At 38.6% G+C, this 24,727-nt stretch overlaps 3 protein-coding genes across 8 annotated transcripts; 2 read left to right on the top strand and 1 right to left on the bottom strand.

The window, feature by feature from the left end:
- The first annotated feature begins 678 nt into the window (after positions 1 to 678).
- Positions 679 to 21,555, top strand: LOC126921670 (uncharacterized). Of its 6 annotated transcripts, none has more exons than XM_050733417.1 (11): positions 679 to 2,181; positions 2,517 to 2,665; positions 2,754 to 3,118; positions 7,218 to 7,318; positions 7,393 to 7,793; positions 9,326 to 11,265; positions 11,453 to 13,739; positions 15,739 to 15,990; positions 18,410 to 18,733; positions 19,077 to 19,355; positions 19,998 to 21,555. In XM_050733417.1, the coding sequence occupies exons 8-11, from the start codon at positions 15,773 to 15,775 to the stop codon at positions 20,191 to 20,193; spliced, it is 1,017 nt and encodes a 338-aa protein (XP_050589374.1). In that variant the 5' UTR covers positions 679 to 2,181; positions 2,517 to 2,665; positions 2,754 to 3,118; positions 7,218 to 7,318; positions 7,393 to 7,793; positions 9,326 to 11,265; positions 11,453 to 13,739; positions 15,739 to 15,772; the 3' UTR covers positions 20,194 to 21,555. The 6 variants fall into 6 exon arrangements, with proteins under 6 accessions (XP_050589374.1, XP_050589372.1, XP_050589370.1 ...); XM_050733415.1 differs by having other exon boundaries at positions 7,393 to 11,082; positions 11,170 to 11,265; XM_050733413.1 differs by having other exon boundaries at positions 7,393 to 11,265; positions 11,453 to 12,255; positions 12,412 to 13,739.
- Positions 21,479 to 23,052, top strand: LOC126921673 (N-glycosylase/DNA lyase). The gene is made up of 3 exons (XM_050733426.1): positions 21,479 to 21,776; positions 21,926 to 22,231; positions 22,292 to 23,052. Exons 1-3 carry the CDS (start codon positions 21,679 to 21,681, stop codon positions 22,881 to 22,883), a joined length of 996 nt encoding a protein of 331 aa, XP_050589383.1. The 5' UTR covers positions 21,479 to 21,678; the 3' UTR covers positions 22,884 to 23,052.
- Positions 22,860 to 24,460, bottom strand: LOC126921677 (SPRY domain-containing SOCS box protein 3-like). The gene is made up of 5 exons (XM_050733431.1): positions 24,194 to 24,460; positions 23,862 to 24,052; positions 23,561 to 23,789; positions 23,267 to 23,494; positions 22,860 to 23,201 (listed from the first exon to the last, which is right to left on the bottom strand). Exons 1-5 carry the CDS (start codon positions 24,279 to 24,281, stop codon positions 23,083 to 23,085), a joined length of 855 nt encoding a protein of 284 aa, XP_050589388.1. The 5' UTR covers positions 24,282 to 24,460; the 3' UTR covers positions 22,860 to 23,082.
- Positions 24,461 to 24,727: the final 267 nt, after the last annotated feature.

The following is a 24,727-nucleotide window of genomic DNA, read 5'->3' as shown; positions in this document are numbered from 1 at the left end:
ACGCAAATAGTTCCATAATCGATGGAAGGTCAATATCACGGACGTAGGTTCTTGTGAACGTGATCGCTTTCGTCATTTATAGCTTATAGCTGATATCTGGCGAGTTATGAAACGTGGGGGCATCTAGGTGGCACGGGGACAGAAACAGCGTCGCCCGCTGCTCGGTTGGTCATCGTCGACGCAATAACGCGGACTCAGCAACTGATAAGCAATCCCGCACGTTAATGGCTCGCGCTCACGACTTGGCAAAAAGCCAGTGCGTGTTGGCGGAATGAGAATCTTACAGCCACGTCCATTCATTTTCTTCTTCTATCTCCTTCTCTCTGTGTTAGACGTAACACGTTGGATTAAGTGCTATCTTTACAAACTTTTACTCATCTTCACACTCAGGCGCCAAGAACATCTTCAACGTTTATTCACTTCTATGCTCGTTTATCTCTAATTAGTGTCGATTACGGTGCTTTATTTCTTTGCAATCACTTCTTAATATTGTCCCTAAAACATCATGGATATTTTTGTAAATTGATAAATATATAGACAAACAGTTTCACTTAATTGATGTATGTGAAATATTTCTTTCGTTAATTAATAATTAGAGAGATGGATATTTTTAAAGATTAATTTTTTTATAACATTTCAATGACATTTTTATTCCAAAGACATTCTTTGAGCAGATTGTTAAGATAGTTCATCCTCGTTAATTTATATAGGATAATATATTACTGTAACACAAATGAAGTAGTAAGTATGAATTTTAAATACTCCTGAGAAAGAAAATATTTTTTACGATATATACGATATATATTTAAGATATTTTCACGGAACAGTCAACGTTAACCATCTTCATGTTTCAGAAGCTATGCCTGTTGCAGTTACAGTAGTTTTGTCTACCAGAAAGTAGTGAGAATTTTTACGGACGATTTGCACGGATTATACCAGCCTGACAAGATGATTAAAAAGACCTGCGCGTTCGCTTTAGCATAGCGTGACCCCTTTTTGGCACAGTAAATCCCGCAGCTTCTTATTCCACCCTTTTAGAAAAAAGTTTGCCCACCCCTCGGTTAACTGGTAAACGCCTCGAGCTGTCTGCACGCGCACCTGCTATGTATATCGCCCAGCCGTTTCTTACCACGCGACCACGACTTATGTCCTCTACTGATAGATAACTTTACAGAGCAAAGAGAATATTGTTGCATTTCGATGGAACAATATTGAACGAACTATCAAAAAAGAAAAATTCTTGATTTTCTTTGTAAGTATATACGTTTCATAAATATCGAGAGAGGGAAATTGCATCACTTTATCCTGTTTGTTCTCTATTAAAATCACCTACTCTTTTTGTGCACGGTCCGTGTCAGCTGATTACCATGCAGTCTCACACGTGACTTGATCTTGGAATAAGACGGATGCGTGAGGTGATTGCGTTATGTTCATGGATTCACGATCCGTTCGCAACATAGATTTCTCGTCGAACAGACGCAAGATGGTTCAGGATTTACGATTATTCGATGGTACACTCGGATAGCATTTTCTATAAACTCTCTTTAAGTATACGAAAGTCAACGTATTCTTATGAAGAGCAATCACATTCGCTGGTACTCTGTCATTTATATTGCAATATGTAATGTAATAATTACGTCAACGTTTCTACATTAACTTAGTTTAAACTACATTGCCAAAGACGAACTTCTCAAACTTTTCCACGATACAATCGATTCCAACAGTAGTAATCGAAAAACTATTCTCCAGTAGAAAATAAATTTTTTCCATAAATTTGCTCGGATACAGAACAGTTGGATGAACAATTTTCGTGATAGAAGCCGTGAAGACGTTTCGATGCTGCAATTTGTAAGACAAATGCGTTGTTCACCTAACCATCTGTTAAGTATGTTTCGTCGTGAGATATGTTCAGATCCGACGATCGAGGGTTACAGATCGTCAGCGATGGGTAGCCTTTACCGTATCATCTCTCTCTCTCTCCTTTCTCTCTCCCTTCTCTCCACCTCTCTCTTTTCTTTTTTCACGAGGAAACACGAGCGTAGAGACAGGGTGGAGACCCGAATCCTGAAGCAGTGGACCGTGAATGCGATACCAGGTTTGCCATGCCTCGGTGTGGGGGTGGTACCGTCAAACAACCGTTCGTCGACCATCCCTTCGTAGTGCAAATCCCATCCTCCGCAGGTCAGTTGCGATCTCTATATATATATATCAATTATACTTCGATATACACTGTAGCTGTTTCAATAACAGTTTCAATTTTCCTTAGAATAATAATAATCGGTGATCGTTATCGTTAGATAAAAGTCATCAGAGGAAATGGAAAATACAATACTATATTATTTTATTTTTATTCTTATTCGGATAAATAAAATAAAATTTATTTGATCGTTATTTCGATGGGTATTAGCAGTAAAATAGATGTAAAAGTAGCAGGTTCACAGAGGTACTCGATAGACTAGACTAAATCTAAAGGAGTTATATACCCTAGTCCGTTCGAAATCAATTTGTCACTCAAGGTCACTTTCCGGACTGTGAACGACGTCAAAGTGAACGGACATCGCGAATATGCACGAGACAGTGCTTTGCGCTTTCCGCCTTCGAAACAAAGGAACAAACGTGCAGCAAGAAGATAAGAGATAGAGCGAGGAAATAAACAAACGATATGGTGAGATTTACTTTTCAACGTCTTAATTAATTCCGTTGCAAGAAGGTAGCAAAAGTTTCTTAACTGATGTTTTTTTTTTTTTTTTTAGAGTGTACGTACTTTGAAATGCAAGACTGCTAATCACAGCTGCGATAATAAAGAAGTTATGCAAGTTCTAATACTTATTCATGACATAACTTTATACGATTACGTCTCATCATCTGTAAGCAACGAACGTGACATAGAGACATAAACACATGACTGCTTTGAAGATACATGCTACTTCTGTCATTGTTTAGAAAAACTGAGGCGTTAGCGATTACAAAAGAAATGTAGATTAGAAGAATAGTTCCGACATCACCACCACATGAAATGCACCTGACACAGGAGTTAACCGTGAGATTAGAGTGCGTTAAGTTGTATGTCAGTCCCCATTCGAAGACACAAAACTGCCTGTTAAACCGGTAGAGCAAGGTAATTAGAGTTTTGTGGTTGCAGACTATGTATCAGCGGCGTCTTTTTTTCTTGGCTTAATTAAAAGATGATTACCTAACGAGGGTCATCGATACTCTCAGTCACTAACGAGCTCCTCTGTCGTCGAGAACGTCTATATAGTCGAGCTATAATTTCGAGATTTCTATCTGACCATGGAGCGCCATTTGGGGCCATGGAGTTGCCTAAAAATGAATGTATCGGTATGCGTGTCTATGAGGCTTAAGCTATGGGGCAATTAGTTATTCTGCATTCTTGTCCTAATTCGTCTAGCTTTTAGGATCAGTGGAAAGTGATTTTCGACCGTATCTTTTCATTGTTTCTCTCCCTTTTTCTTTCACTTTTTGCAATGACAAGTGAAACTAAGTTTGAAACGAGTGCATGGTAGGATGAGATCTAAAACGAGGTATTAAAAAAAATGATGTCCAACGAAAGGGCGAAATGTCTCCGCGTCCATATATCGCGATCAATCGTTTCCACGCGATAGATCACCAGTCACGTGCCGCTGCGTGCTGGTTCATCGATCACGATTAGTCGTACGACCTGCCAGAAGTTCATCGATTTTCGAGCCACCCTGAAATCAACTCGTGTGACAACAATTCATGCGTTCAGTGGTCGAAAACGATGCACCCTGTCCAATACGCGTTTTGCACGAGGCGATAGGAACCAAACACGATAGGATATATGGTTGATTCGATAAAAACATGACTTCTTACATATTAGATATTATATTGTTCTAGATAAGACAAAGATTGATCGAACTAGATTGCTATTATCGTCTTATAGGAATCAAACATTCGACAAGAGGAACGTGAAACGTTTATTGGACTCTGCAAACCGATACAACCTTTTGATCTCCAATCCGTGTCTTGGATCGTAGATGCATCGCATATTTGAATTCCCAAAAGACCGGTGCAACGACATTCTCTGCGATACTGAGCCGAATATATGTATTTACAGGACTGAACTCTTGAGCAGAACTCTTTGTTCTCCTTCATATAAAATTCTGAGCGGTCTCCGGGGTACTTTGCCGATCAGTTCACTGCTCACTTTCGAATGTATTCGCTAGGGAATTTCGGGTTATGTTTTCCATTCTCGGGAGCGGAAGCGTCGGCCTCCTTTGATCTGACGACCGGCAACGTTAGCTTTTAAGCTTGTAAAAGTGACGAGCAGATGGTTATGATAACAATAATTTGATCGTCGATATAGTCAGCCCTTTTGCACGCACGTGTCAATATAGTATTTTTATTTATATAGGGTATATTAAAGTTTCGTGGTTCAGAAATTGTGTATTAGGCATGGCATAAAAGACTTTAAGCGAGGACCGATCGAAGAATTTGAGCATTTTCTTTGTAAGCATATTTTCTAGAATTATTTTGGTACGATTTGAAAGCACGTGGTTTGTAGTGTCAAGTCAAACAGTTAACCGGTTGCGTATTTGTCGGGAAAGTACGAATTCTCAAAGCGGAGAACCGGCTCCCTTCGAATCGATCGAGAATTAATCCGACTGCTATCACGTCTCGCAAACGTCACTCCATTGTCTCATTGTCCATTGGAGTGAGAGATAGCGATGGAGCAGTAGAGAACGAGAGATGACTTTCCTTCGTTCCTATCTTGCCTCCTTTTGAGATCCCGTCTCGATCCTATTGGAGGCCAAGGGGATTCTCTGTTCTTCTATGGGCAACTAATGCCATCGAACGAGAATTGAGGCTACGACCTGTATCCACGACTGGTTTCTCCGATTGCTTTTTATCGCTTTTTCCATATTTATTCATCAACTGTACCAATTAAGTTCCCGATCTTTCATTATATAAGTTAATGCTCCATCGAAAGAAAAAAACGAACACCAAATAAATCGAGACTCAATTTTATAATTTAATTTATAGTTTCACCGTTTATTTATTAAGAATATACAGGGTGATTCAAAGACAGTTTTCTCCTAAACCCCTTCTTTAAATTCAGCGTTATTCTTACGTTAACTCGACATAAAAAATCCAAAGTGGCATTAAACTAATTTTCATATACATGCTCTTTTTTAGTCGATACTTTTAAACAATCTACACGCAATGTAAAACTTAAATACGAGCAGAGTATTTTTCACATGCTTCTTAGTCGTGTCTCCATAGATGGGTCCCGATTATCAGATTATCAGATGGGTTCTCGATTCAACCGGTTTAGCTCTCGTTCCTCGGTCAACTCGGCCCGTTCTGTCGGCCGTTATCAGCGAAACATTAAGCGGACAAAGAACAGAGGGCTGCTACAGACTATAGATCAGATCGTCCTCGGTGATCAGGGTTCGTACATGGAGATTCCTCGAGTGTATCCGCTGAAAAAGGGCGTCATGCATGGCTCGCACCAGGGTGTCATCTGCACCCTCTGCAGCTCGACCAACTCTGTCGACGATCTTCACGGTCAATATAACGGATGTCGTAAAATCAATTAGTGGCGAATTGTGCCGCAGCCCGGATCGTGTGCACCATATACGCGGCTCGTAAAGTTCCTCTTTTCTCTATGATCTTCTCGGGGAACTGCGTGTTCCCCGATCACCGGTTCCACTCCGTGATCACTTCTCACCGGAGGGTGGCACAGGAACATCCACTTGCCATGTATCTTTGCTTTTCTCATCTTTAACCACCAGTGTTCTATTATAATTTCACATATTCTTCGTGAGTCGTTTAGAAATTGTATTTGAGTAGCTGCTTCTCCATGATTTTCTTACTGTCTACTTCGAAGTTAGCAGAGCTCTTTTAATTAAAGAGAAGATACTCTTCTTGCTTTAAGCCGAACCAATTATTTTGAAAATATCAAAATACAAATCTAAATGTATTAAAATTCTTCTGTATCAAAGCAATCTTTCAATCGTCTATAGAAAAATGCGAAACAGAACAGTAACAAAGAGAGGCATGTTTTTGTAACGAACAATAGATATCGTTGGTTGGCCGAAACATCGCGTTCCGGTATGACTCGAAGCTATACGGCAATTAGTAGCGTCATATTGATTCGCTTAAAATTTTTCGTATGTCGATTTCACGCCGCTCCGACAATAGCTTGGCTAATACCAGCGTTTGAATGGGCCGATTGGTCTTACAAAGACCGTGGCTTTCCTTTCTGCCGCGTTTCAATGTGCAGTAAATATTATCAGGTAGATACCGCTACGGCTGTTTTTTGGTGAATTGATGAGATTGCCAGTTCATTTCTTCTGCCTTTCGTTCGCTTTCTTTCCTATTCCCATTCCTTTTCCGTCGTTCTTCCAAGAAACCACCCCCGCATGAAGGAGCTTCGACGACATTCGGACAAATCTTTGGGACTCGACGCCGTAACCAATTCGAAAGAATTTCCCGTGACGACCGCTTCATTGTGCGTGTTTACAAGCTAGACGATTTTCACGTTGTCAAAAGGTTGAAATATTTTTAAGAAATACAATGAAAATTTGTAATATCATAGAGGCAAACGCATCGATGGAATAAATGGTTTAAACGTCGGCAAAATATACGCAGAATATCGGCGAATATAACGTCTGTTAATTTTTTCACGATTTTTTCCTTCTTCCATTGGCAACGACTCGAATCTCAGTAAACTGTACAAGTTTTTATCGCCCGAGAGGCGTATATCTATGAAAAAGAGAAATAGTCCGCGTAAAACTTTGACACCCTTTGTGCGAACGTCACCCGTTACAACGCAGCGTTGCTTTCGCTAAGAGCCGGTAAAAGTCGAAATGAAGGAAGTTCTCCTCTGAATTCTATTTCCTTCGTCAAGCGGTTTGCAGCCTTGCCTATCTGTTCTCTCTTCGTCTGTCGTCCCTTCTGCCCCCTTCACCTCGTCACAGTTACCTCTCGCTACTTAGAAAATATAACCATCCCCAGCAATAAATCAAGCTATTTTCATTTATAATTACCAGCATAATAATTTTGGGTAACCGTAGATTATTCTTTGTAAATTGTTTCTGTCCTATTCATCTTACTAGAGGTATATATATCATAGGTATAGCGATGCTAATGGGTTTTCGACCGAATAGATAAGCGAATCGTATTTGACTTAGCGTTTATGATACTTAGAAACAAATTTTTCACACAAATTTCAGATATAGAACCGCCAGTGACCGACCAGTTACGTTAGACCGAACGAAAAGCGGAGTTCATTGTAATTCCTTACTGTTTGCTAAGAAGTTCAAGGTTCATTGACGTGAGTAACTATGTTTTACATTTTTCTATTTTTCCGTTTTACAATATATATTTTGCTTTTTATACTTTCTATAGGTCGGCTTCATCTTGATGCTGCAGCACTCTCTGACGATTAACCCATAGCCCGAGAGTAGGAGGAACAAAATTCATCGAAGCCGTACGTCGGTCACAAAATTCATCCTCCAGCGACGAAGTTCGAGGAGTGAAAGAAAAGGTGGTTCTCCTTGCGGATACAACTTACAAGCTACAATTCTGTGGCTACGAAGCGGCTACACCCTTTTACGAACGCGCGGCTCAACCACTCATGGACCGACCAGTTTCGCCCCGAGTGGCAAGTGTGGCGGGAATTATGCAATTATTGCATTGCGCTCGCAATTGTCGCGGAAAACGGCGACTGCCTGAATGGCCTGAGTGTCTAAGGGGAAACGGGGCAAGAAAGGGGGATTTCCTCGTCGTTTTACTACCGACATTTCCCCGTACGTTTCGTTCTCTGTTTTAATTCATTCTCGTTGGCCGCAATCACGACCACGAATCGGAGATAAATACGATTTTGCTTTGCTTTCGAGCGTACGAAGTATTGAAAGATCTGCTCGAATAACAAAATAGGTATTCGCAGGGAATATAGTATAACGTAACATTTTTAATGTAGAATTGTAAAATTGGTAAATACGTGGGAGTTTCGGCAAACTATCGTAAATCGAAATTTCGCTAGATTCCTGTATGCGTCGGTTTCTCACGATTTTCAAGGGAAAACCAGCCGCTCGGATGCGACATTAGTCAATCAAGTTGATGTATCGCGCGATGGTCTTGAATCTAAAATGCAACTAAACCTGACGAACATTAACAAACGTCCAAATATTTTCTGTATCATTATAGAAACGGCTTGTACGAGAAATTAGATAGACATTTACCGCAACGGTCGTTGATTTTCATCAAGAGTTCGAAGCTTGACCAATAAAAGAAAAAAGAAGAAATCCTGGGTATCTCTGTTAATAAAGACGCCAATCTTTTTGATGTATAGGTCACGGACAAAGACACATCTATGCGGGTACAATATAGATTATAACCGTGCACGTATACACTCACCGTTGGCCATTTAGGATATCCATTTGCGTTCGTACACGTTCCTCCATGGTATCATATATTTGCACGCACAGCGTTTTGTTGAATACAGAAAATAAGCCACGATTTTATATTAGAAATCCGACAATGCTTCCATTATAAGCTTCCATAGGCATTACGGTCCCGTGGAACTACTCAAAGATTTGAATGACTCACTGTTTGCAATAACTTAGAACTCAAGTGCTCGATAAAATCTCAGCGTGTACGGATGAGTTTTAATTTCGACGAAAATAATTTTAATCGATACAGCTTTATCGTTATGAGTGTTCGTTATTGATTCACTTAATTTCGTCTGTTAAGGAAGAATGTTTTTTGCAGTCAAATTTTAAGACGTTGAACCAAAAGAAAAAACGACGAATATGAGGAATAAGCAAAGAAAACAACGCATCGAATTTTGCACTCTATATTTTGTTGTATCAGAGTCTACAAATTCCGTTGTCAGCTATCTGATGTCGACATAAATCAAACGATTGCCAGCGACCATAACGATCTATACTCTTTTGGCAATTAATTCGCCATCGTGTGTAATAATAACGAGCCTGCTTGATTTGTATGTTCGTGCCTCGGCAAATAATTACTACGATAAATTCATGTTTAAATCTCTCCGCTTGGAACCCTAAAACTTAATCACCTGCGAGGAAGACGCACCACTTGATCGACCGGTTATTTATCTTTCTTGGACGATGAAGAGCTTCACATAGTGGAACTGCTTCGATTAAAAATCATGGTTTCTATAAATTTCACGGGAAGATCAAAGACCCCTTCTTGCAGAGTATAATCGATCGAACAAACGTTCCTCGATTCCATTAAATCTATCTTATAGGAATTTTTATATGAAATCATAAAAACTATCAACAAAATAATAACTCGACTCATAATTTTACAGGATTGTCTACCCATAAATTTTCCAAGAGAATATGTCAATTTCGAAGAAGACCGCTATGAGATATCAGCCCACGAGAACAATGTTCATTATGGAAACCAGTATTATACTTCACGGCGCTATGTCCGTACTGTACCACGCTTCATTATTTTATATCTCTCGTTTTCTGCCATCGACTAGACGAATTTATAAATTGTAAAAACTAATAAATTATGTGCATCGACCAGCAAGGAACAATCAACGTATGGACGTCGAGGGGTCAGTGCAGTAACAACGAGACGATCCGCAAATAAAGAGGACCTGCAGGAAATCTGCAAACATGAGCGAAGCAAACGGGCCAGTCCATTAATATTGCCTCGTAGGATCTGAACAAGAAACGAACGGTGGACCCGAGGTCTCTCTCCTCGAGCAAAGCTATAAAAATTAATTAGCTCTTAGAAAGAGAAGTTGAACGGCGACTGTGCCTTAACTCGTTCAACAAAATCCATGAAGCCATCCTCCCTTGAAACGATCGTCGACCTCTCTCCATGTTCGAAGGATCTAAGCTGGCACGATACCTGTAATGGATCCCCGATGGATGATCGATACGTTGTCCCACAAACAACGTTCGATCCAAAACCTTTTTCTCCGCGTCGTTGTTCCAACGTATAATTAGTCATTGATTCGATTCAGGAACGTTTTGTTAAGATGATTATATTTTAGGTCTGGATCGTGTCTACAAGATGATTCATTGCGACTGTGAGATTTTGAATCTCAATATATATATATATATATATGTTTTATCTACTTTATCTATTTTCAGTGATGAAACAAATGTTCTTTTTTTACTTTCACCTTGAAATGATCTTTGCGGTAAAGATATTCAATTATAATTTTAACTTTCTGCTTGAATTTTAGGAGCCGAGAGGAATTCTTTGTTCTTTTCCGAAAATATAGTGACCAGCGTTGTACACGAAATTTTCGATAAAGTCCGTGTGTTTGCCAACTCTTCACATCGGTAATGTTTACTAGCGCTAATGGCTCGTTTTACAATTGTAGAAGGAAAAGAGGCAGCCGGGTAGAAAATGAAAGAGAGGCGTCTAATTCGACGTAGTACAGTTGTCATACAACACAGAGGGAATTCGATTATGGCCAGTATCCACAAATTGCCTTCTAGTTAGCGGGAATATCTTGCGGTTGAACTATCGCGAGATAATTACACTTCAACCGCTATAATAGCAAGTTAGTTATAGAGCGGCGGATCTTAACTCGGGATCTGCGAGCTTGGTTGATCGAGCACATCCACGGGCAAAGGATCCGTTCTGTCACCATTTACTTCTCGAGAAGACAAACTTCAATCCACGAATGTTTGAGGAAGCCGTTTACCAGTCATGTGAACCACGCGATGCCAATGTTAAACTGGCTTCTTCTTTTTATTTCTATTTATTTTTCTCCTTCTTCTGTCTACATTTCCTTCGTTCATATTTCCACGAATTCTTTTCTGGTTAAAGTAGCTCTAAAAATTGCAATTTGGTACGATCCCCAAGATAATTCTCGTGTCTACGAAATTGTACAAATATCGGAGATTGATGGAACAATCGATGGTTGACATATTTTTAACTACGAATAATGTTTCACGTTAATCTGCTTCCTTCTAATTAGCTTGTAAAAAATAGCATGGAGATCGAAAGGACGCAATTGAATAAATCAGAGAACTGAACTTTAATCGACATAGAAACGCGAGAGGAAAAAGAAAGCAGCCAGATGTAACGCGACAAGAGGTAATAGATATTTTTCCAAGATTTAAAAGTGTCTGCAAGAGTCAACCCACGGAACCTTACCTCACACTATGTGCACTGGCGTTCAAGCTCGAGAGCTCTTCGCCTTCGGAACAATAAAACCATTCCTGTGGGGGAGTGAAACAACTCTGGAAACCGTTCTTCAGATTGCTGATGGAGGCACAGGTAGATCTCTATTCGGCACTTGAAAATAAAATTCTTTCGTCGCAGAATTCTCTCGTTTAACGCATTCAACGTTTAATAAGTTATTTATATATTTGGAAATATTTGCAAAAATCTTCTCTCTACTAATTTCCTCGCCGTTAGAACTTACTATTTTGCTATACATAATGTAAAATTCCTCTGCTCGCAGGATCATAATTCACACGCACAAAGAGAGTCGAAACGCAAAATGACAATGTTCCCGACCAAAAGGATACTGCGAAACAGTAACTTTACAATCACAAAACAGATTTTACGAGGCAATTGAAAATCAGAACGGGATGACTTTTGTTCGGAGATCTTTTATGAGGGCCAAAAGCGTGCATATGGAGACGGTAGTTGGTGGACGAACCCTCGAGGACCGAACAATCGAGTGCCCCAAGAACTACCTACTCACTTACAGACTCTCACCTCGACTAGTCTACTTTTCTCTGTCTCTTGTTCTCTCTCTGTCATTCCATTTCTCTCCCCCTCCCTTTTAACAACCCTGTCCTGCGGCACCGAGTCATAACCACAAGGAGTATAATGGGTGGAAACCACTGGCGGCTTTTCACTGCCACTTCTTCGTCCCGCCAATTAATTTCCGTGGAGCCGATCTCGTTCCTCAAGGAGACCACTCAAGAGCTGCCGATGGATGAGCATAAATCTTCAAATCCGTCGTGTCGCCCTTCTTTCTCCCCTCCTTTTGCCTCGTGCTATTAACGCGTTTAACTTGTGAGATCCACCTGAGTTGAGAGTAAGACCCTCGAGTGTTGACGATGGGCCAGTCATTCATCTTTTTATGACCGGCTCCTTTAAGACATCGTGCACGCGTCTAATTGTTACCTGTGTTTTATAGCTACTAGAATAAGCTATGTGACGGTATATGGTTCTTTGAAGAGGAAAGATTCAGAGGAATTTACAATTTTTGAAAAGATAGAAAAGAATTTTCTTTTCTCGTTCGAGAACCTTTGGGTAATATTTTTTCCAGTAACGAGTAAATTTTGTTCTAATACGTAATCTGAAAATAAATTACGTTCTAAATTTCCCTATTGTTTTATATCTTTTATATTTAATTCTATTTATTCGTAAGATTCGAAGGATAATAGTGACGATGATATATTGTTGCAGCTACTGCAATATAAATAAGTAAGCTAATGGAGCATAATTTCACGGAGCCATCCGTGGGAACCCGGACATCTTCTTCAGGAACATCTGCGAATAAAATATTCGCGGTGCACCGGTGGAAATAAGGAATCGTCGAGCAGGTGATCCATTTCAGAGAACGCGGGCAGCTCTCTATAAGTGCCTAGCCGGCGGAAAAATTGAAAAGCCGCGCTAATTCGCGCGACAATGCTTCCCGGTTGCACGCCGGGACGAAAGTTTATCGCGAACCTCGCGAAGAACGACCTTTGGCTAGTCGCCAGTCGTGGTACTATCTTGTGGGACTCATGGCCAATGACGAGGACTACTCATGTCGCGCTGATTTGCATAATTTATTATGGACGAACGTTTCGGTGACAATTTGGTCAACATCTTCCTACGTTAGGAAAAATTTCCCAGTCAATCAAACGCTGACTTTGTCCGTACTATTGACGTCGATCATCGAATACTTTCTTTCGCAATGTATATGCAAAAAGGAAAGCTTCTGTCTGAGCTTCGATTATTGGTAATCATGTTCGTCCATTACGACCGGAAAATAGCTGACGAAACTAAAGCTTCTTTACGTTGATTTATGAAAAGCTTTACATTTAGAAGATGATCGTTTTCTTGTTATTTGTATTAATACCAATATCGACAAACCAGTAAATTTATTTTGTATGATCGATTAGGTGAATCCAGCAGGCTAGGAGGCAAACGACAAGGATGCACCAACACGCGACTCGTAACACGGAATCAGAGCCATGGCCCTCGGTAACCTCGACTTGCCTGTGTGACGCTCGGTGATGGATGCACCGGCATTTACCAAAGTCGCTCGCCAGCTCGCTAGAGTCGCCTAGACGATAGGAAGGATCAGGGTGTAAAAAAGCAGCGACTTGGTCGGTGGAAGGACAAAGGAAACGAAAGAAAGAGAAAGAGAAAGAGAAACGAGGGGGAGGAAGAAACGCGAGATCCAAAGACGGCTACAGAGGGGAAGAGAAAGAGAAATGAGGGAAAAAGGAAGGGAAAGAGGTGTGCGCGCGGAATTCAGAAGCGGAAAGAGGGATGAAAAAAAGGAAAGGGGGATAGAGCAGACAGGGAGTTAGAGTGAAAGAGTAAGAGGAAGAGAGCAGGGATTAGATCTTAGGGTGAGTGGGTAGGATTGGATTTGGCAGAGGCGGCTCCTCACGTTGGTGGTAGAAGGTTGCAGGAGAAGGAGGAAAGGGGAAGCAGAGACTTTGGTTGGTGTCCGAGTGGTGGTGGGGTTGCAGATGGGGAAACGCATCGAACCAAGGGGAGAGCGTCAGAGAAGGAGAGACGTAAGTGACAGAATAGGTAGTGGTGTAGGTGAACTGGACAACCACCAGAACTCTCGCCAGTATTTAAGGGAGAGTCGCGAGCGTAGCGCGCCAGTTACTACGGCCGATTGCCTCCACGAGGTATCCCCGTGCTAAACGGAGCCACTGTGCATTGCACCGATTTCGCTCGAAAGAAAAGGGCGCGAAAAGTCTCAACCACGTGACTCGATTTTCCGAAACATCTCTCCCTTCGCCTGTTCTACTTGTATAATTCGCGACTCCGTTCCTTCGTTTGAGATTCATGTCGATTCAGTGAGGAGACACGTCGAAACACCACGAGTTACAGCTTCCGAGTTGACGATTAACATTCGAAAATAAGATTTGAAATCCTCGATAGGAGAAGTGAGATAGTAGTGGTTGAGTCCGTGATAGCCATCGAATATGAACGAATGTGCGTCCCGTGAGGAAGTTCGCAGCGGTTCACGGAAGTGCACTATTTATGGAAGAGTTTGAACCGCCGCGCCAAGGGCTCTTTGGAACTTTCGCTCGTGGACCGTGCAGATGTGCGTGCTACCAAGGTATCGTAGTAAGGTTTTTCAGCTTGTTTCAAGAGAAAAAGAGTTTTCTAGGAATCGTCTCTTTTATCGCGTATAACCGACAACATATTAAGAATTCTTGAAAAAGCAGCCGGTCAAAGGAAACGATACGGATACATGTAATTTTTATCTCGTTCTTTCAAACGCGATAATATTTTCGCGAACTGCATGAAATCATGTGTCATCGTTCCAAGATTAGATGCTACCGCAATTCCAAATTTACGTCATGATTACTTTTATCACGAAGCTCGTTAAACTTTATAGACGGAAGGCTAATGTTTTATATAAAAACCGTTAAAATTTCTTTAATTAAAGAAATTAAAGAATTCCAAGATTCCAGAATCTTTCCCCACGTTTCTATCTTACTGCTCGTTTTTACTTGTCTTCTGTCTAAGTCTCCGAGAAGAGGGATTGTTTTGCCGCAGCAATGGAATTTTAGGACGCTAAAAAGATTAAAACATTACAACATTCAGATATCCAGCTATTATTTCTTATTTTCTTTTTTTTTTCTTTATTTATTTATTTACATTTTATGTGTATATAAATATGCTGGAGAAGAAAGATTTTTTCGATGAGAGAACATTAGAAATTTGCGGAATTTCTCGAGAAAAAATAATAAACAGTCGTGGAACATATGGCTGTGCAGATATCATACGTGTTAATTACGTAAGAGCCAGCATACAGAGGCGCGGCTTCTTTTTATCTCGCCGATGGAAAGAAGATGATCGAGCCTGTGATGGCAAAGCGCCAAACAGTTCTCCATGAACGACGAGAAGAAACTGCGACAGGATCGCGGGTGGTATCGGCCCCGGTGGCTTGTCAAAGCCACGGCTCGGTGCTTTAATTTCTTCAAATCGAAGTTGTACGCCAGAAATTGATACCTCCGTTACACCGTCCATCGATCCGACCAATTCTCTTTACAACCTGTCTGTTATTGAATTTACCAATAATACAGATAATTCAAAGAGTACAGAAACGAACAGAGATTTCACTTTGAATAGACGTACGCTAAATTATTACGCATAAACATGCAAAAAATTTATATAGCGATTTATAATTTATTCTAATCATAAACTCACACGAGAAAAGAAATATTTTCATATAGCGGGTTTACGTAAGTTTATCTAATAAAAAATAACGGTAACTGAAAGAATTTATTTAACAAATAATACAAAAGTCGAACGGAAAGTATATTTTCATAAAATTTATTTTATTTATTCCGAGAAGCTGAATAATATCCGAATAATATCAAAGAGGAAAAAGCTGGTCTGTAACGTTAAGCTGAATAGCGAGAGAGGAGATGTAACATGAAACTCCTCCGAATTCCTTCGGCCAGAAAATAAAAGGATAGAAATAAAATTCAATTTGCTACCAGGCATCGTGGCGGATAGCTTAACGAGGCAATAAATATCGCGTGTGTCCAGGGAAAGAAGGCGAATCATTTGGATCCCGTACTCGATGCTGCTGGCATTTGGGCTGCTCCTGGTGCTGTCGGACGCCGGAGCTGTTCACCAACAATCGAACCTCCTCCTACCGTTCACGAACGTCTCGTTTGGATTCGCCAAGGCCGCAACTAATCGTGGTATTTCAGTCACCAGGATCCTGCAGGACGGGGAACTCGAACGGGTGATTCGACTGCCTGGAATTTGCGCCAAGGAGACCATCGTCAATTGGGGGTAAACGATCTTCATCCTGTCTTTAAAAGAAAGCTCTTTTGTTTTACTAGTTTTAAGAATCAAAGATCCTCTTCGAAGTTTCCTTCCTTTTTTTTTTTCTTTTAATATTTCTTTAAATCGTAAAATCTAGGCTATTTTCAATAGCATCGAATTTAATATCGATATCTCTCGTTTAATCCTTAGCTACAGAAGAGTATATTTATTATTTCATTGCCATTTGAGAATTCGTTTATGTTTTCAATTCAAACCAAACAGTTACGTTCGAACAACCTTGTAACAGTGATTTTAATAAATAAAATTACCAAGAAGCTTAGAGTCTACGTATCTATAGTAAAATTGCAAAAATACGAATGCCTGTAGTTTAAAATTTATTACATCACACAAAGTGAATTCTTTGAAATGTTCCTGCATCGATTCCCACCTAGTCGACTCACGACCGCGTGGTATACATATTAATCGCGAATAAACTTCGTGAAAACACTTGGCAAGAATTTCTTCTTGAAACGCAAAGTTCGATTGTTTTTCCGATCGACGTTAGAGCAACATCGTAGCATCCTCTTTGCCTGGAATAACATTTCCTTCAACTAGGAGGGAACAAATCTCCCGAAGAGACAGCATCTCACGACTACAACCCTCCCGGTGAAACCGTAGGAGTCGGTGTTAGCGAAGAGGAAAACAATGCCTCCTTTCAGCATTGCCAATACGCGTGGGAGCCACGAGACTGGCTACGTATGCATTTAACTTCGGTTACCTCTTTCAATACGCCGCGCGTCGTCGTTTTTACATCGACTAACTGATACCGGGCATACGTTTGCAGTTTACTGGACGCGCGTCCTTGTCAGCCGGAAACTGCATAGAATTACCACAGCGCTAAATCGAGTCGGTCGGCTCTTTTTCTTTAAAAAGAGACTCGCGTATTTCCCACGTGAGTGTGCCTCTTCTCGCGGTTCTTTCTTTTTGAAGATCCGATGCGTCCAGATGCTTCTTCTCCCTTGAAGATTTACGACTAAAGGTTTAGAAAATAATAGAAAGACTTTCTCGGGGGGAAAAAAATTGAAAAATTGTTCAATTCGCCACCGTCCTCGAATTTTCATCCCAATCAATGATTGATTTCAAACGAAGCAATAACGTTAGATATTCCGGTTGAACGATCGCATGGAAAGATATTTTTTTTTTTTTATTTAAGAAACGATATTATATTTTCAAACACGAAAATTAAAAACGAAGCGTACTTTATTCAGCAAGTAGTAGATCGTACAACGATGGTTATATCGTGTTCTGTTAAATTTTCGGATCGAAAACAATTTATCGCGTACAGCCGTGGACAGCGACCGCTAAGCCAACCGAGGCCTTAAGCCGAAAAGCGGCAAGTTAAGTAAGCAAGGATTAGGTGGAAGCAGGAGACCGAACATCGAGAACGGTCCCAGAGCTGCTGGCCTCGGACCAGCGGTTGTAACTCATCTGCGGATACTCTCACGAGGATACCAGGGAATTCCACGACCGCGAAACGTCACCTTGCACTTAAATCGGTGAAAGCTCTTTTGCTGTAACGAGAAAAGCACGCGGCTTGCCTGTTCTCATGATTCGCCAACGACACCATCCTTCTCGAACCATCAATTCTTCAACGAGAAACGAAATCTTCCGATTCGATGAATACGTTAGAGAACCCCAATCCTTTTGGTTTACGATTTCTTTGGTGCGTAGTAACGGGTTACGATTATCAGCTAGATGAAAAATAACGAAGAATGATTCTACTTGTATCAAAGTTCGCAAAATGTGAAATTAAAAGGCGAAAAAATAGGATTAGAGCCAGAAGAATTGGTTGAATGGTTCTCGCTCTATGCTTAATTGTAAATAGTGTTGCTAAATAGAAGGTTTATCGTTTCTTAATCACTCGAAGTGATTAGTACGTAAGAAGTAGACGAAAAGACACGTATTGGAACGAGAACGCATGGACGGAACATTGTTATCGGGGAACAGCCGTCGACGAATTTAACGACGACCATTTAACGTCGAAGATGTTTATCGACGAGTTGAAAAGAAGGCGGGGGAGCATCAATCATAGCTGCGAGTTAATCACGAGGAAGTATCGTGCAACGCGTGCGTGTGATCAATCTAGCGTGAATTACTCGGGCATCGCGTTAGGGTTTTAGCTACTTTAAACGAGCGTATTAAATTAAATTAAAGGTGCGTCTCTTCTTGTATCATTCGTCGTCGATGTGAAAAGAACTAACAACTAAAAAAGCGCTAAAAAGGAAAAAGCTCAAGCTACTTGAGAAGAATATTTTTCGCGTTATACGCAACTGATAGTTTATTCAAATCCATGTTAGCCAAAGATAATTCTAAGTCATAACATTTTTAAATTGCAGTGATTTAAACAATGATTCTATCCTTTATAATACATGTATGACTGTGATAGAGATATGGACGTAGCACTGAGGCAGGTCTGGCTACAGGAGACGGCCAGAAAGGTGCAACTGATATACGAGGGTGGCACGCTTACTGACTGCGTGGACGAGAAACTCGATGTCGATGACGAGAGATCCTGCACATCAAGCACGCACTTGGACGACGATTACGACGATGAAACGTCCGTCGAACTGTTCGATGTGGACGATCAGGAGGACTCGTCGAGGATCCCGCAGGACCTCTCCTGGCTCTCGTCCACGTCGGATCTACGTCATCGGTGCACCCACGTAAGGAACAGGGCGCGAAATCAATTGATTTCACAACATCGACGAAGGTATAAAAACTATAATAACAAGAAAATGTATGAAATATAGCATAGAATAAAAGAACTGTGATCTTGTTTTATGGTATCATCCAAGAATATAACGAAATATATCGAGATTCAGTCATTGAATCACTTTCGATAGAAATAACGAATAAAGTCTTGGATGAAGGTTTTTTAACCAGTCTATCTCGATGTGCTAGTTAACTTCTTTCTTCAAATATACCATAAATACACTTTCAGCTTTGCTAAGTCGATAAATCGAATTTTTAAAATAGAAGAATTATCTACTTGTCGTACTTGTTACAGAGATAGAGAGAGTTTTCAGTTTTTCTTTATATATCACGTAATACAGGAAATACTCGAAGCTTTTAAACGGAACGAGCAGCAGTCACCGCCAGAGACGAGGTAAGAGCCGCTCGCGAAGGGACTTGTTGATGATCCCGGGGACACAATGGTGCGGCCGCGGTCATCGGGCCACGAAATACACGAATCTGGGCGGTTTTGGCACGGCAGATGCCTGCTGTCGCAGACACGACACGGCGTGTCCTTTTTTCATCCCGGCTTTCGAGACGCGCTACGGTCTTTTCAACTGGGGTATCTCGAGCATGATGCATTGTGCCTGTGACGAACGGTATCGAACGGTATCGATTACAGTACTGCTTTGCTAACTGGCCTCAAATCTGGCCAATTAATTACGGAAGATCTCTGTCAAAGTCCTGTTGCATTACTCAATTAATATTATTATTATGGTCGATTGACCATATTACAAATCGTAAGTTACAAATTATCGATGCTAAGAAGTTTCACGTGAAATTGATAGAGAGATAGAGTTTAGCTGGAATTTCCTATAAGGACGCTTTCGCTTGAGTTAGACGCAGCGTTCACACACAGAGATTTTCTAACAGTGTGAGACGCTTGTAGTACGATGCATCGAAGAAGCGTATTTCGCACAAACGATCTCCAACTATTGCATTTGCATCAAACGTACGCGTTTTATAGGAAATTCCATCCTTAGACGGCAGTAGCCGAGTTGTCTAAAGTTGTCAGTCATTCTGTATAGAATCAGTTGAACGTCGGGATTCGGACGTCGATGTCAGACGAATGAAATAAAAAAGATACATTATCAAGAAGTAGCTTCAGGAGTAAAGATGACCAACTCTTAACGAGATAAAATTTTGGCCAGTTAGCAAGACAATCTGTAGATTCAAATGAATTTATCAAAGACCAATCCGAATGCGAATCGAACTTATCAGATTCTTTGTCATATTTACAGATTTCGTACGTGTTTAAAGATGGCAGACACAGCATCCGCGAATTTTATCGGCAAAATCTTCTTTGACGTTCTAAGAACGAAATGTTTTATATTGAAACCGCAAAAGGTTTGTACGAAATGGTCCTGGATGGGCAAATGCCAGCATCACGAATACCGAAAGCAGGCTCATGTCCGTGAAAATGTTCCTTATCATTGAATTAAATGGAAGAGATTTAAAGAGAGAGCGACGAATGTTTGAGAATATTCTTTTTCTAGAGATGTCAATACCAATTCTCAGGGATGTAATAGTTTATCGAGAGTATTCGATGATGGGCCGATCGGTCATTTTTGGACAACAGATCACAGATAAAAGCAGTCATCCTCTTTGACCGTTTGAATGACAGAATGACAATACGTAGTGGTCGCTATAGAAAGTGTAATCATTAGAGTAGATTGACGACAGTTTTATATCATATTTCAGTTCCTTGGACCGATTCTTTGTAAGATCGAGTTAATCTTCATTTATAATTGAAAAGTTAATTGGTCGAGTATCTGGAATCTTTCAAACATATCAACTACGAAAATTATACGAAGCAGATTTACTTATATAAAAGTGGTTTATATTTAATTTTTCATAATTGCAAGGTCAGATTCGTTTTAGGCTGCTGATTTTTGCTTAGTGGCTTAATGGTAAAATGAAATGAAACGGAGAAATGAAATCGTTCGAAATAGACAGGGTATCATTTTTATTATCTATATACTAACTATGTAGTCGTTATTGTCTTTGAAAATGCCAAATAAATTATTCTGTAGATAAATTATAATAAAAGTGTACATATCATGAGTAGCATAATTTTTCAAGCATAAAAAAACTAGAAAAAATCGCTATATTAACAAGTAGTTTAGAAAATGAAAAAATCTCTTTCCTACAAAATTGTTGATTCTTGTAATTAGAAATCTGCGTAATAGTTCACTTGCTTTTATCTTATTTTCTTGATTACGTGTACGGTAACGCTGATTCCGCGTTAATTGTGCTCGTGCATGTATTCTGTATGATTGTATTTATGTATGAATGAGTCATGTTCTTGCGATGTAAAAATGTTGAAAAGAAAATCAAGATTGTAACGATACAAAAGTATTTAAATATTGAAATATACGTTGTATTTAAATGCGACATATAAAAAATAAGTGTAATAAGTTAAATATGCAATATCTCCTCGTATTGTATAAATGAAAATAATTCATAGATATATAAATATAAACTATCAAAATTCTTAACAGTAGGTGCATCGTTGTAAATATGTATAATAGTGATATAGTACTAACATATTTAATAAAGTATGCATTATAAAAATAATTAGAATAAAACCTTATGAAAATTATCAAAATTCATATACATAATATCTTTTGCATCTTCCTCTGCAACTATTCGGGATTTGGATTCAAATGAAAAGTTGAATTTGGCGCGCTTTTAAATGCGCACGTGTTTCCGTTATTTCACTTGCACAAATTGCGCGCGGTTTATCTATTTATATTATATTATCTGTTCTGTAAGAAAATAAACGTTTAAAACTGTTAATCCTGTACGAATAATTGAAATTTCTAGTATTACAAATTTCTCCTGCCTCGTATTAAATGTAGTGCATTAATAGAAAAGATTAAAATCTATTTGTCAAGGAATATAAGACATTTGGAAGGAAAGATGCAAGAAAGTGAAGTGAGAACAAAGCATGGTAAAATCGTTTGCTTGTCGTCGGAATTAGATTTAGGCATTACGTTAAAAGGCGGTCAAAGTTTCAGGTAATCTTTTTAATGATATAATTAATCTTTTAAAAAAACATAACCAATATTTTTTTGCTATTTCTCATTTGTCTAACATAATTTTTCCGCGAGCTTTGAAATAACATAGTCTTCCTTCCTACAAATAACGTATAAAATAATTTTTATAGATGGTCTAATTACAATAATGGATATAGAGGAGTCTTTGGTGGATATGTTTGGACTCTTACGCAACATGATAGTCATCTATTCTACAATGTACAAGGCCCACTAGTAGATTCTAAAAATTATGACGCGATTCTGTCCGACTATTTCAGATTGAACGAGCGTTTACAAGACCTGTGCGAAAAATGGACTGCTGCGGATCCACATTTTAAGGAATCATTAAACAAAACAAATGGTGTTAGAATATTAAATCAAGACGTTGTTGAAAATATATTTTCTTTTATATGTAGTTCTAACAACAATATCCAAAGGTTTGTAGGGTAAAATACTTTAATTTATATATCATACGTTTAAATACATCATTATTTTAGAATATCAGGAATGGTAGAAAAATTATGTATGTTCTTTGGTGAAAAAATTTGCTCGATCGAAGGCAAAGATTATTACAAGTTTCCATCTATTGAGGCATTAGCAAGTAAAGATGTTGAAAGTAAATTAAGAAAAGAAAAATTTGGGTATCGTGCGGGATATATAGCAAATGCAGCAATGCATTTGATAGATCTTGGTGGAAAACAATGGCTTTCAAATTTACACAAAAAGAACAATACATCATATGCTAAAGCTAGGGAACAACTAATTATTCTTCCTGGGATTGGTCCAAAAGTTGCAGATTGTGTGTGTTTAATGTCATTAGGTCACTTAGAGGCTATTCCTGTAGACACTCATATTTTTCAAATAGCTAGAGCAAGGTATTTACCTCATTTAAAACAATATAAAACTGTCACCCCAAAAATTCATGAAGAAATTAGTAACTATTTACGCGAATTATGGGGTCCTTTAGCTGGATGGGCTCAAGCTCTTGTTTTTTGTGCAAAAATTAATGATATTTCTGCTCGTACCAGATCGCGTATCAAGCGTAAAAATAGTACAAGTAGCATGTTACAAAATCTTAAGAAATTTTAATAATGCTTTTACTTAATATTTAAAAAAAATCGGCATATACATTATATTACACTTTTATAAAACTCTATAAAGTCATATGAAACTTTCTATGTGTGAAAGAATAATTCGTTTTTAATGCACATATTTACAATGATTGTTTTTATCTATAAATAAGAAATTTTACAACTAATTTGAGGCCATGTCTGTTATCCACATCCTTTCACCTACACATTTTCTTCCTTTTTATACCCATACCCACTAGTGCAAAGTCAAAGTCATCTAGAATTACATAATTTGTTAGAAATTGAAGTTCATCCTTCTCATTCTCAACGTCTCTGTCTAAAGAAAAGAACAACATTTAAAATATAAATTATTAATTGTACATTTCTTTGTAAATAACTTACTTGAGTGAATTTTTAATATATCTGCAAAAATGCTCTGAGTGAGGTACCGTAATCCAGGAATCATAGTTGATAAATATGCTCTATGTGATGATTTTAATACTGACAAACAAGATACTGATAAAGAAGCTGGCACAGAACAGCTATAAGTCAATCTCATCATACTATGTGCAGCTGTGGAACACACCATAGGATATAACGCAAAATCCCTTAATCCAGTAAAAGCAATACCTAAATCATAAAAGTATTGTAAGGAAAAATATAAATATGTTGATATTTGTAATATTATGAATTTACCTAGTGGCTTCCTGTTAAGAAAAAATTCTAGAGTGCCTCTCCATGTATCCAAGTATACCCCTACTAAGCTACCTTGCCCGAAACAAGCGCCATAATTAAGTTTTTTACCAGCATGTTGTATATATCCATGGTAAGAAAAACCAAAAGATTCGCGATCGTGCCCAAGAAAGGAACAGAAGTCATGTTCTGCACTATTTAAATTCACATTACTTGTACCAACTCCAATCATCTGAAAATTTTGCATTATTAATAGAAACAAAATGTAGATTATATCTCATTATTTTTTATTGAAGATACTTACAATATCGGTTCCATAAATATAAGAAAGCATTTTAACTTCCCAATAATGATGCCTGCCTTTTTCTAATACGTTTGTACCTCTCACAACTGCTGTACCATAACTATGGCCATTGTGAAATTTAACTTTTAAATTATTTTCAGATAAAAGGATGGTATATGTATTATTTCCTTTGTCCCATGTCCATTCATGCTCTAGGTATACAAAAAGATAATATTTATGTGAATTTTGGTAGTATTTGTGAAAAAATTGGATTTCAATTATTAGACTTTTGCTAATGAAAAAAGAAAGAAAAATGAGAATCATTTAACGCTATTTTAAATATCTTGTCATACCATTATTTTCTCCGCAACGACAGTTAGTCAGTGAAGTACAATTACAGAACCTTGCATACGGCCATGTAGGATTATACTCGAAATCCATAATTCTGCAATTATAATATTTCCACTATTGTTCTTCAACTATTCTTCTACAGTAAATTATCGCACTACACTGTATTATTGTACTTTGATTTACTTATGATCAGCGCTAATCTAACGATTGTACAAGTAAAATATTCATATACATAATGGCATCGTGTACGAACACATGTGTAAGTACTTATATATGATAAACTCGTCACAATTAAATTTGTATATAAATTGTTTGAAAAATATAAAAAAGTAATATATAATAATAATATTGTCATAATGATAATGATGATAACTCAAACTGTATATAAATGTACATTTTTAGTATTTTCTAAATTTTATTGACTTACATTTATAAAATATTTAATGTCATTTAAAAAAAACTAGATAATAAATTATACATGTATTGTAATCGGGTTAGTTTTAAAAATTATGTACAGTGACGTAAAAGTAATATGA

This window comes from Bombus affinis, chromosome 11 (genome assembly GCF_024516045.1).
Source record: "Bombus affinis isolate iyBomAffi1 chromosome 11, iyBomAffi1.2, whole genome shotgun sequence".
Lineage (NCBI taxonomy): Eukaryota > Metazoa > Arthropoda > Insecta > Hymenoptera > Apidae > Bombus > Bombus affinis.
The sequence above is the reverse complement of the archived record's forward strand: the minus strand, read 5'-3'. Positions and strand labels throughout refer to the sequence as shown.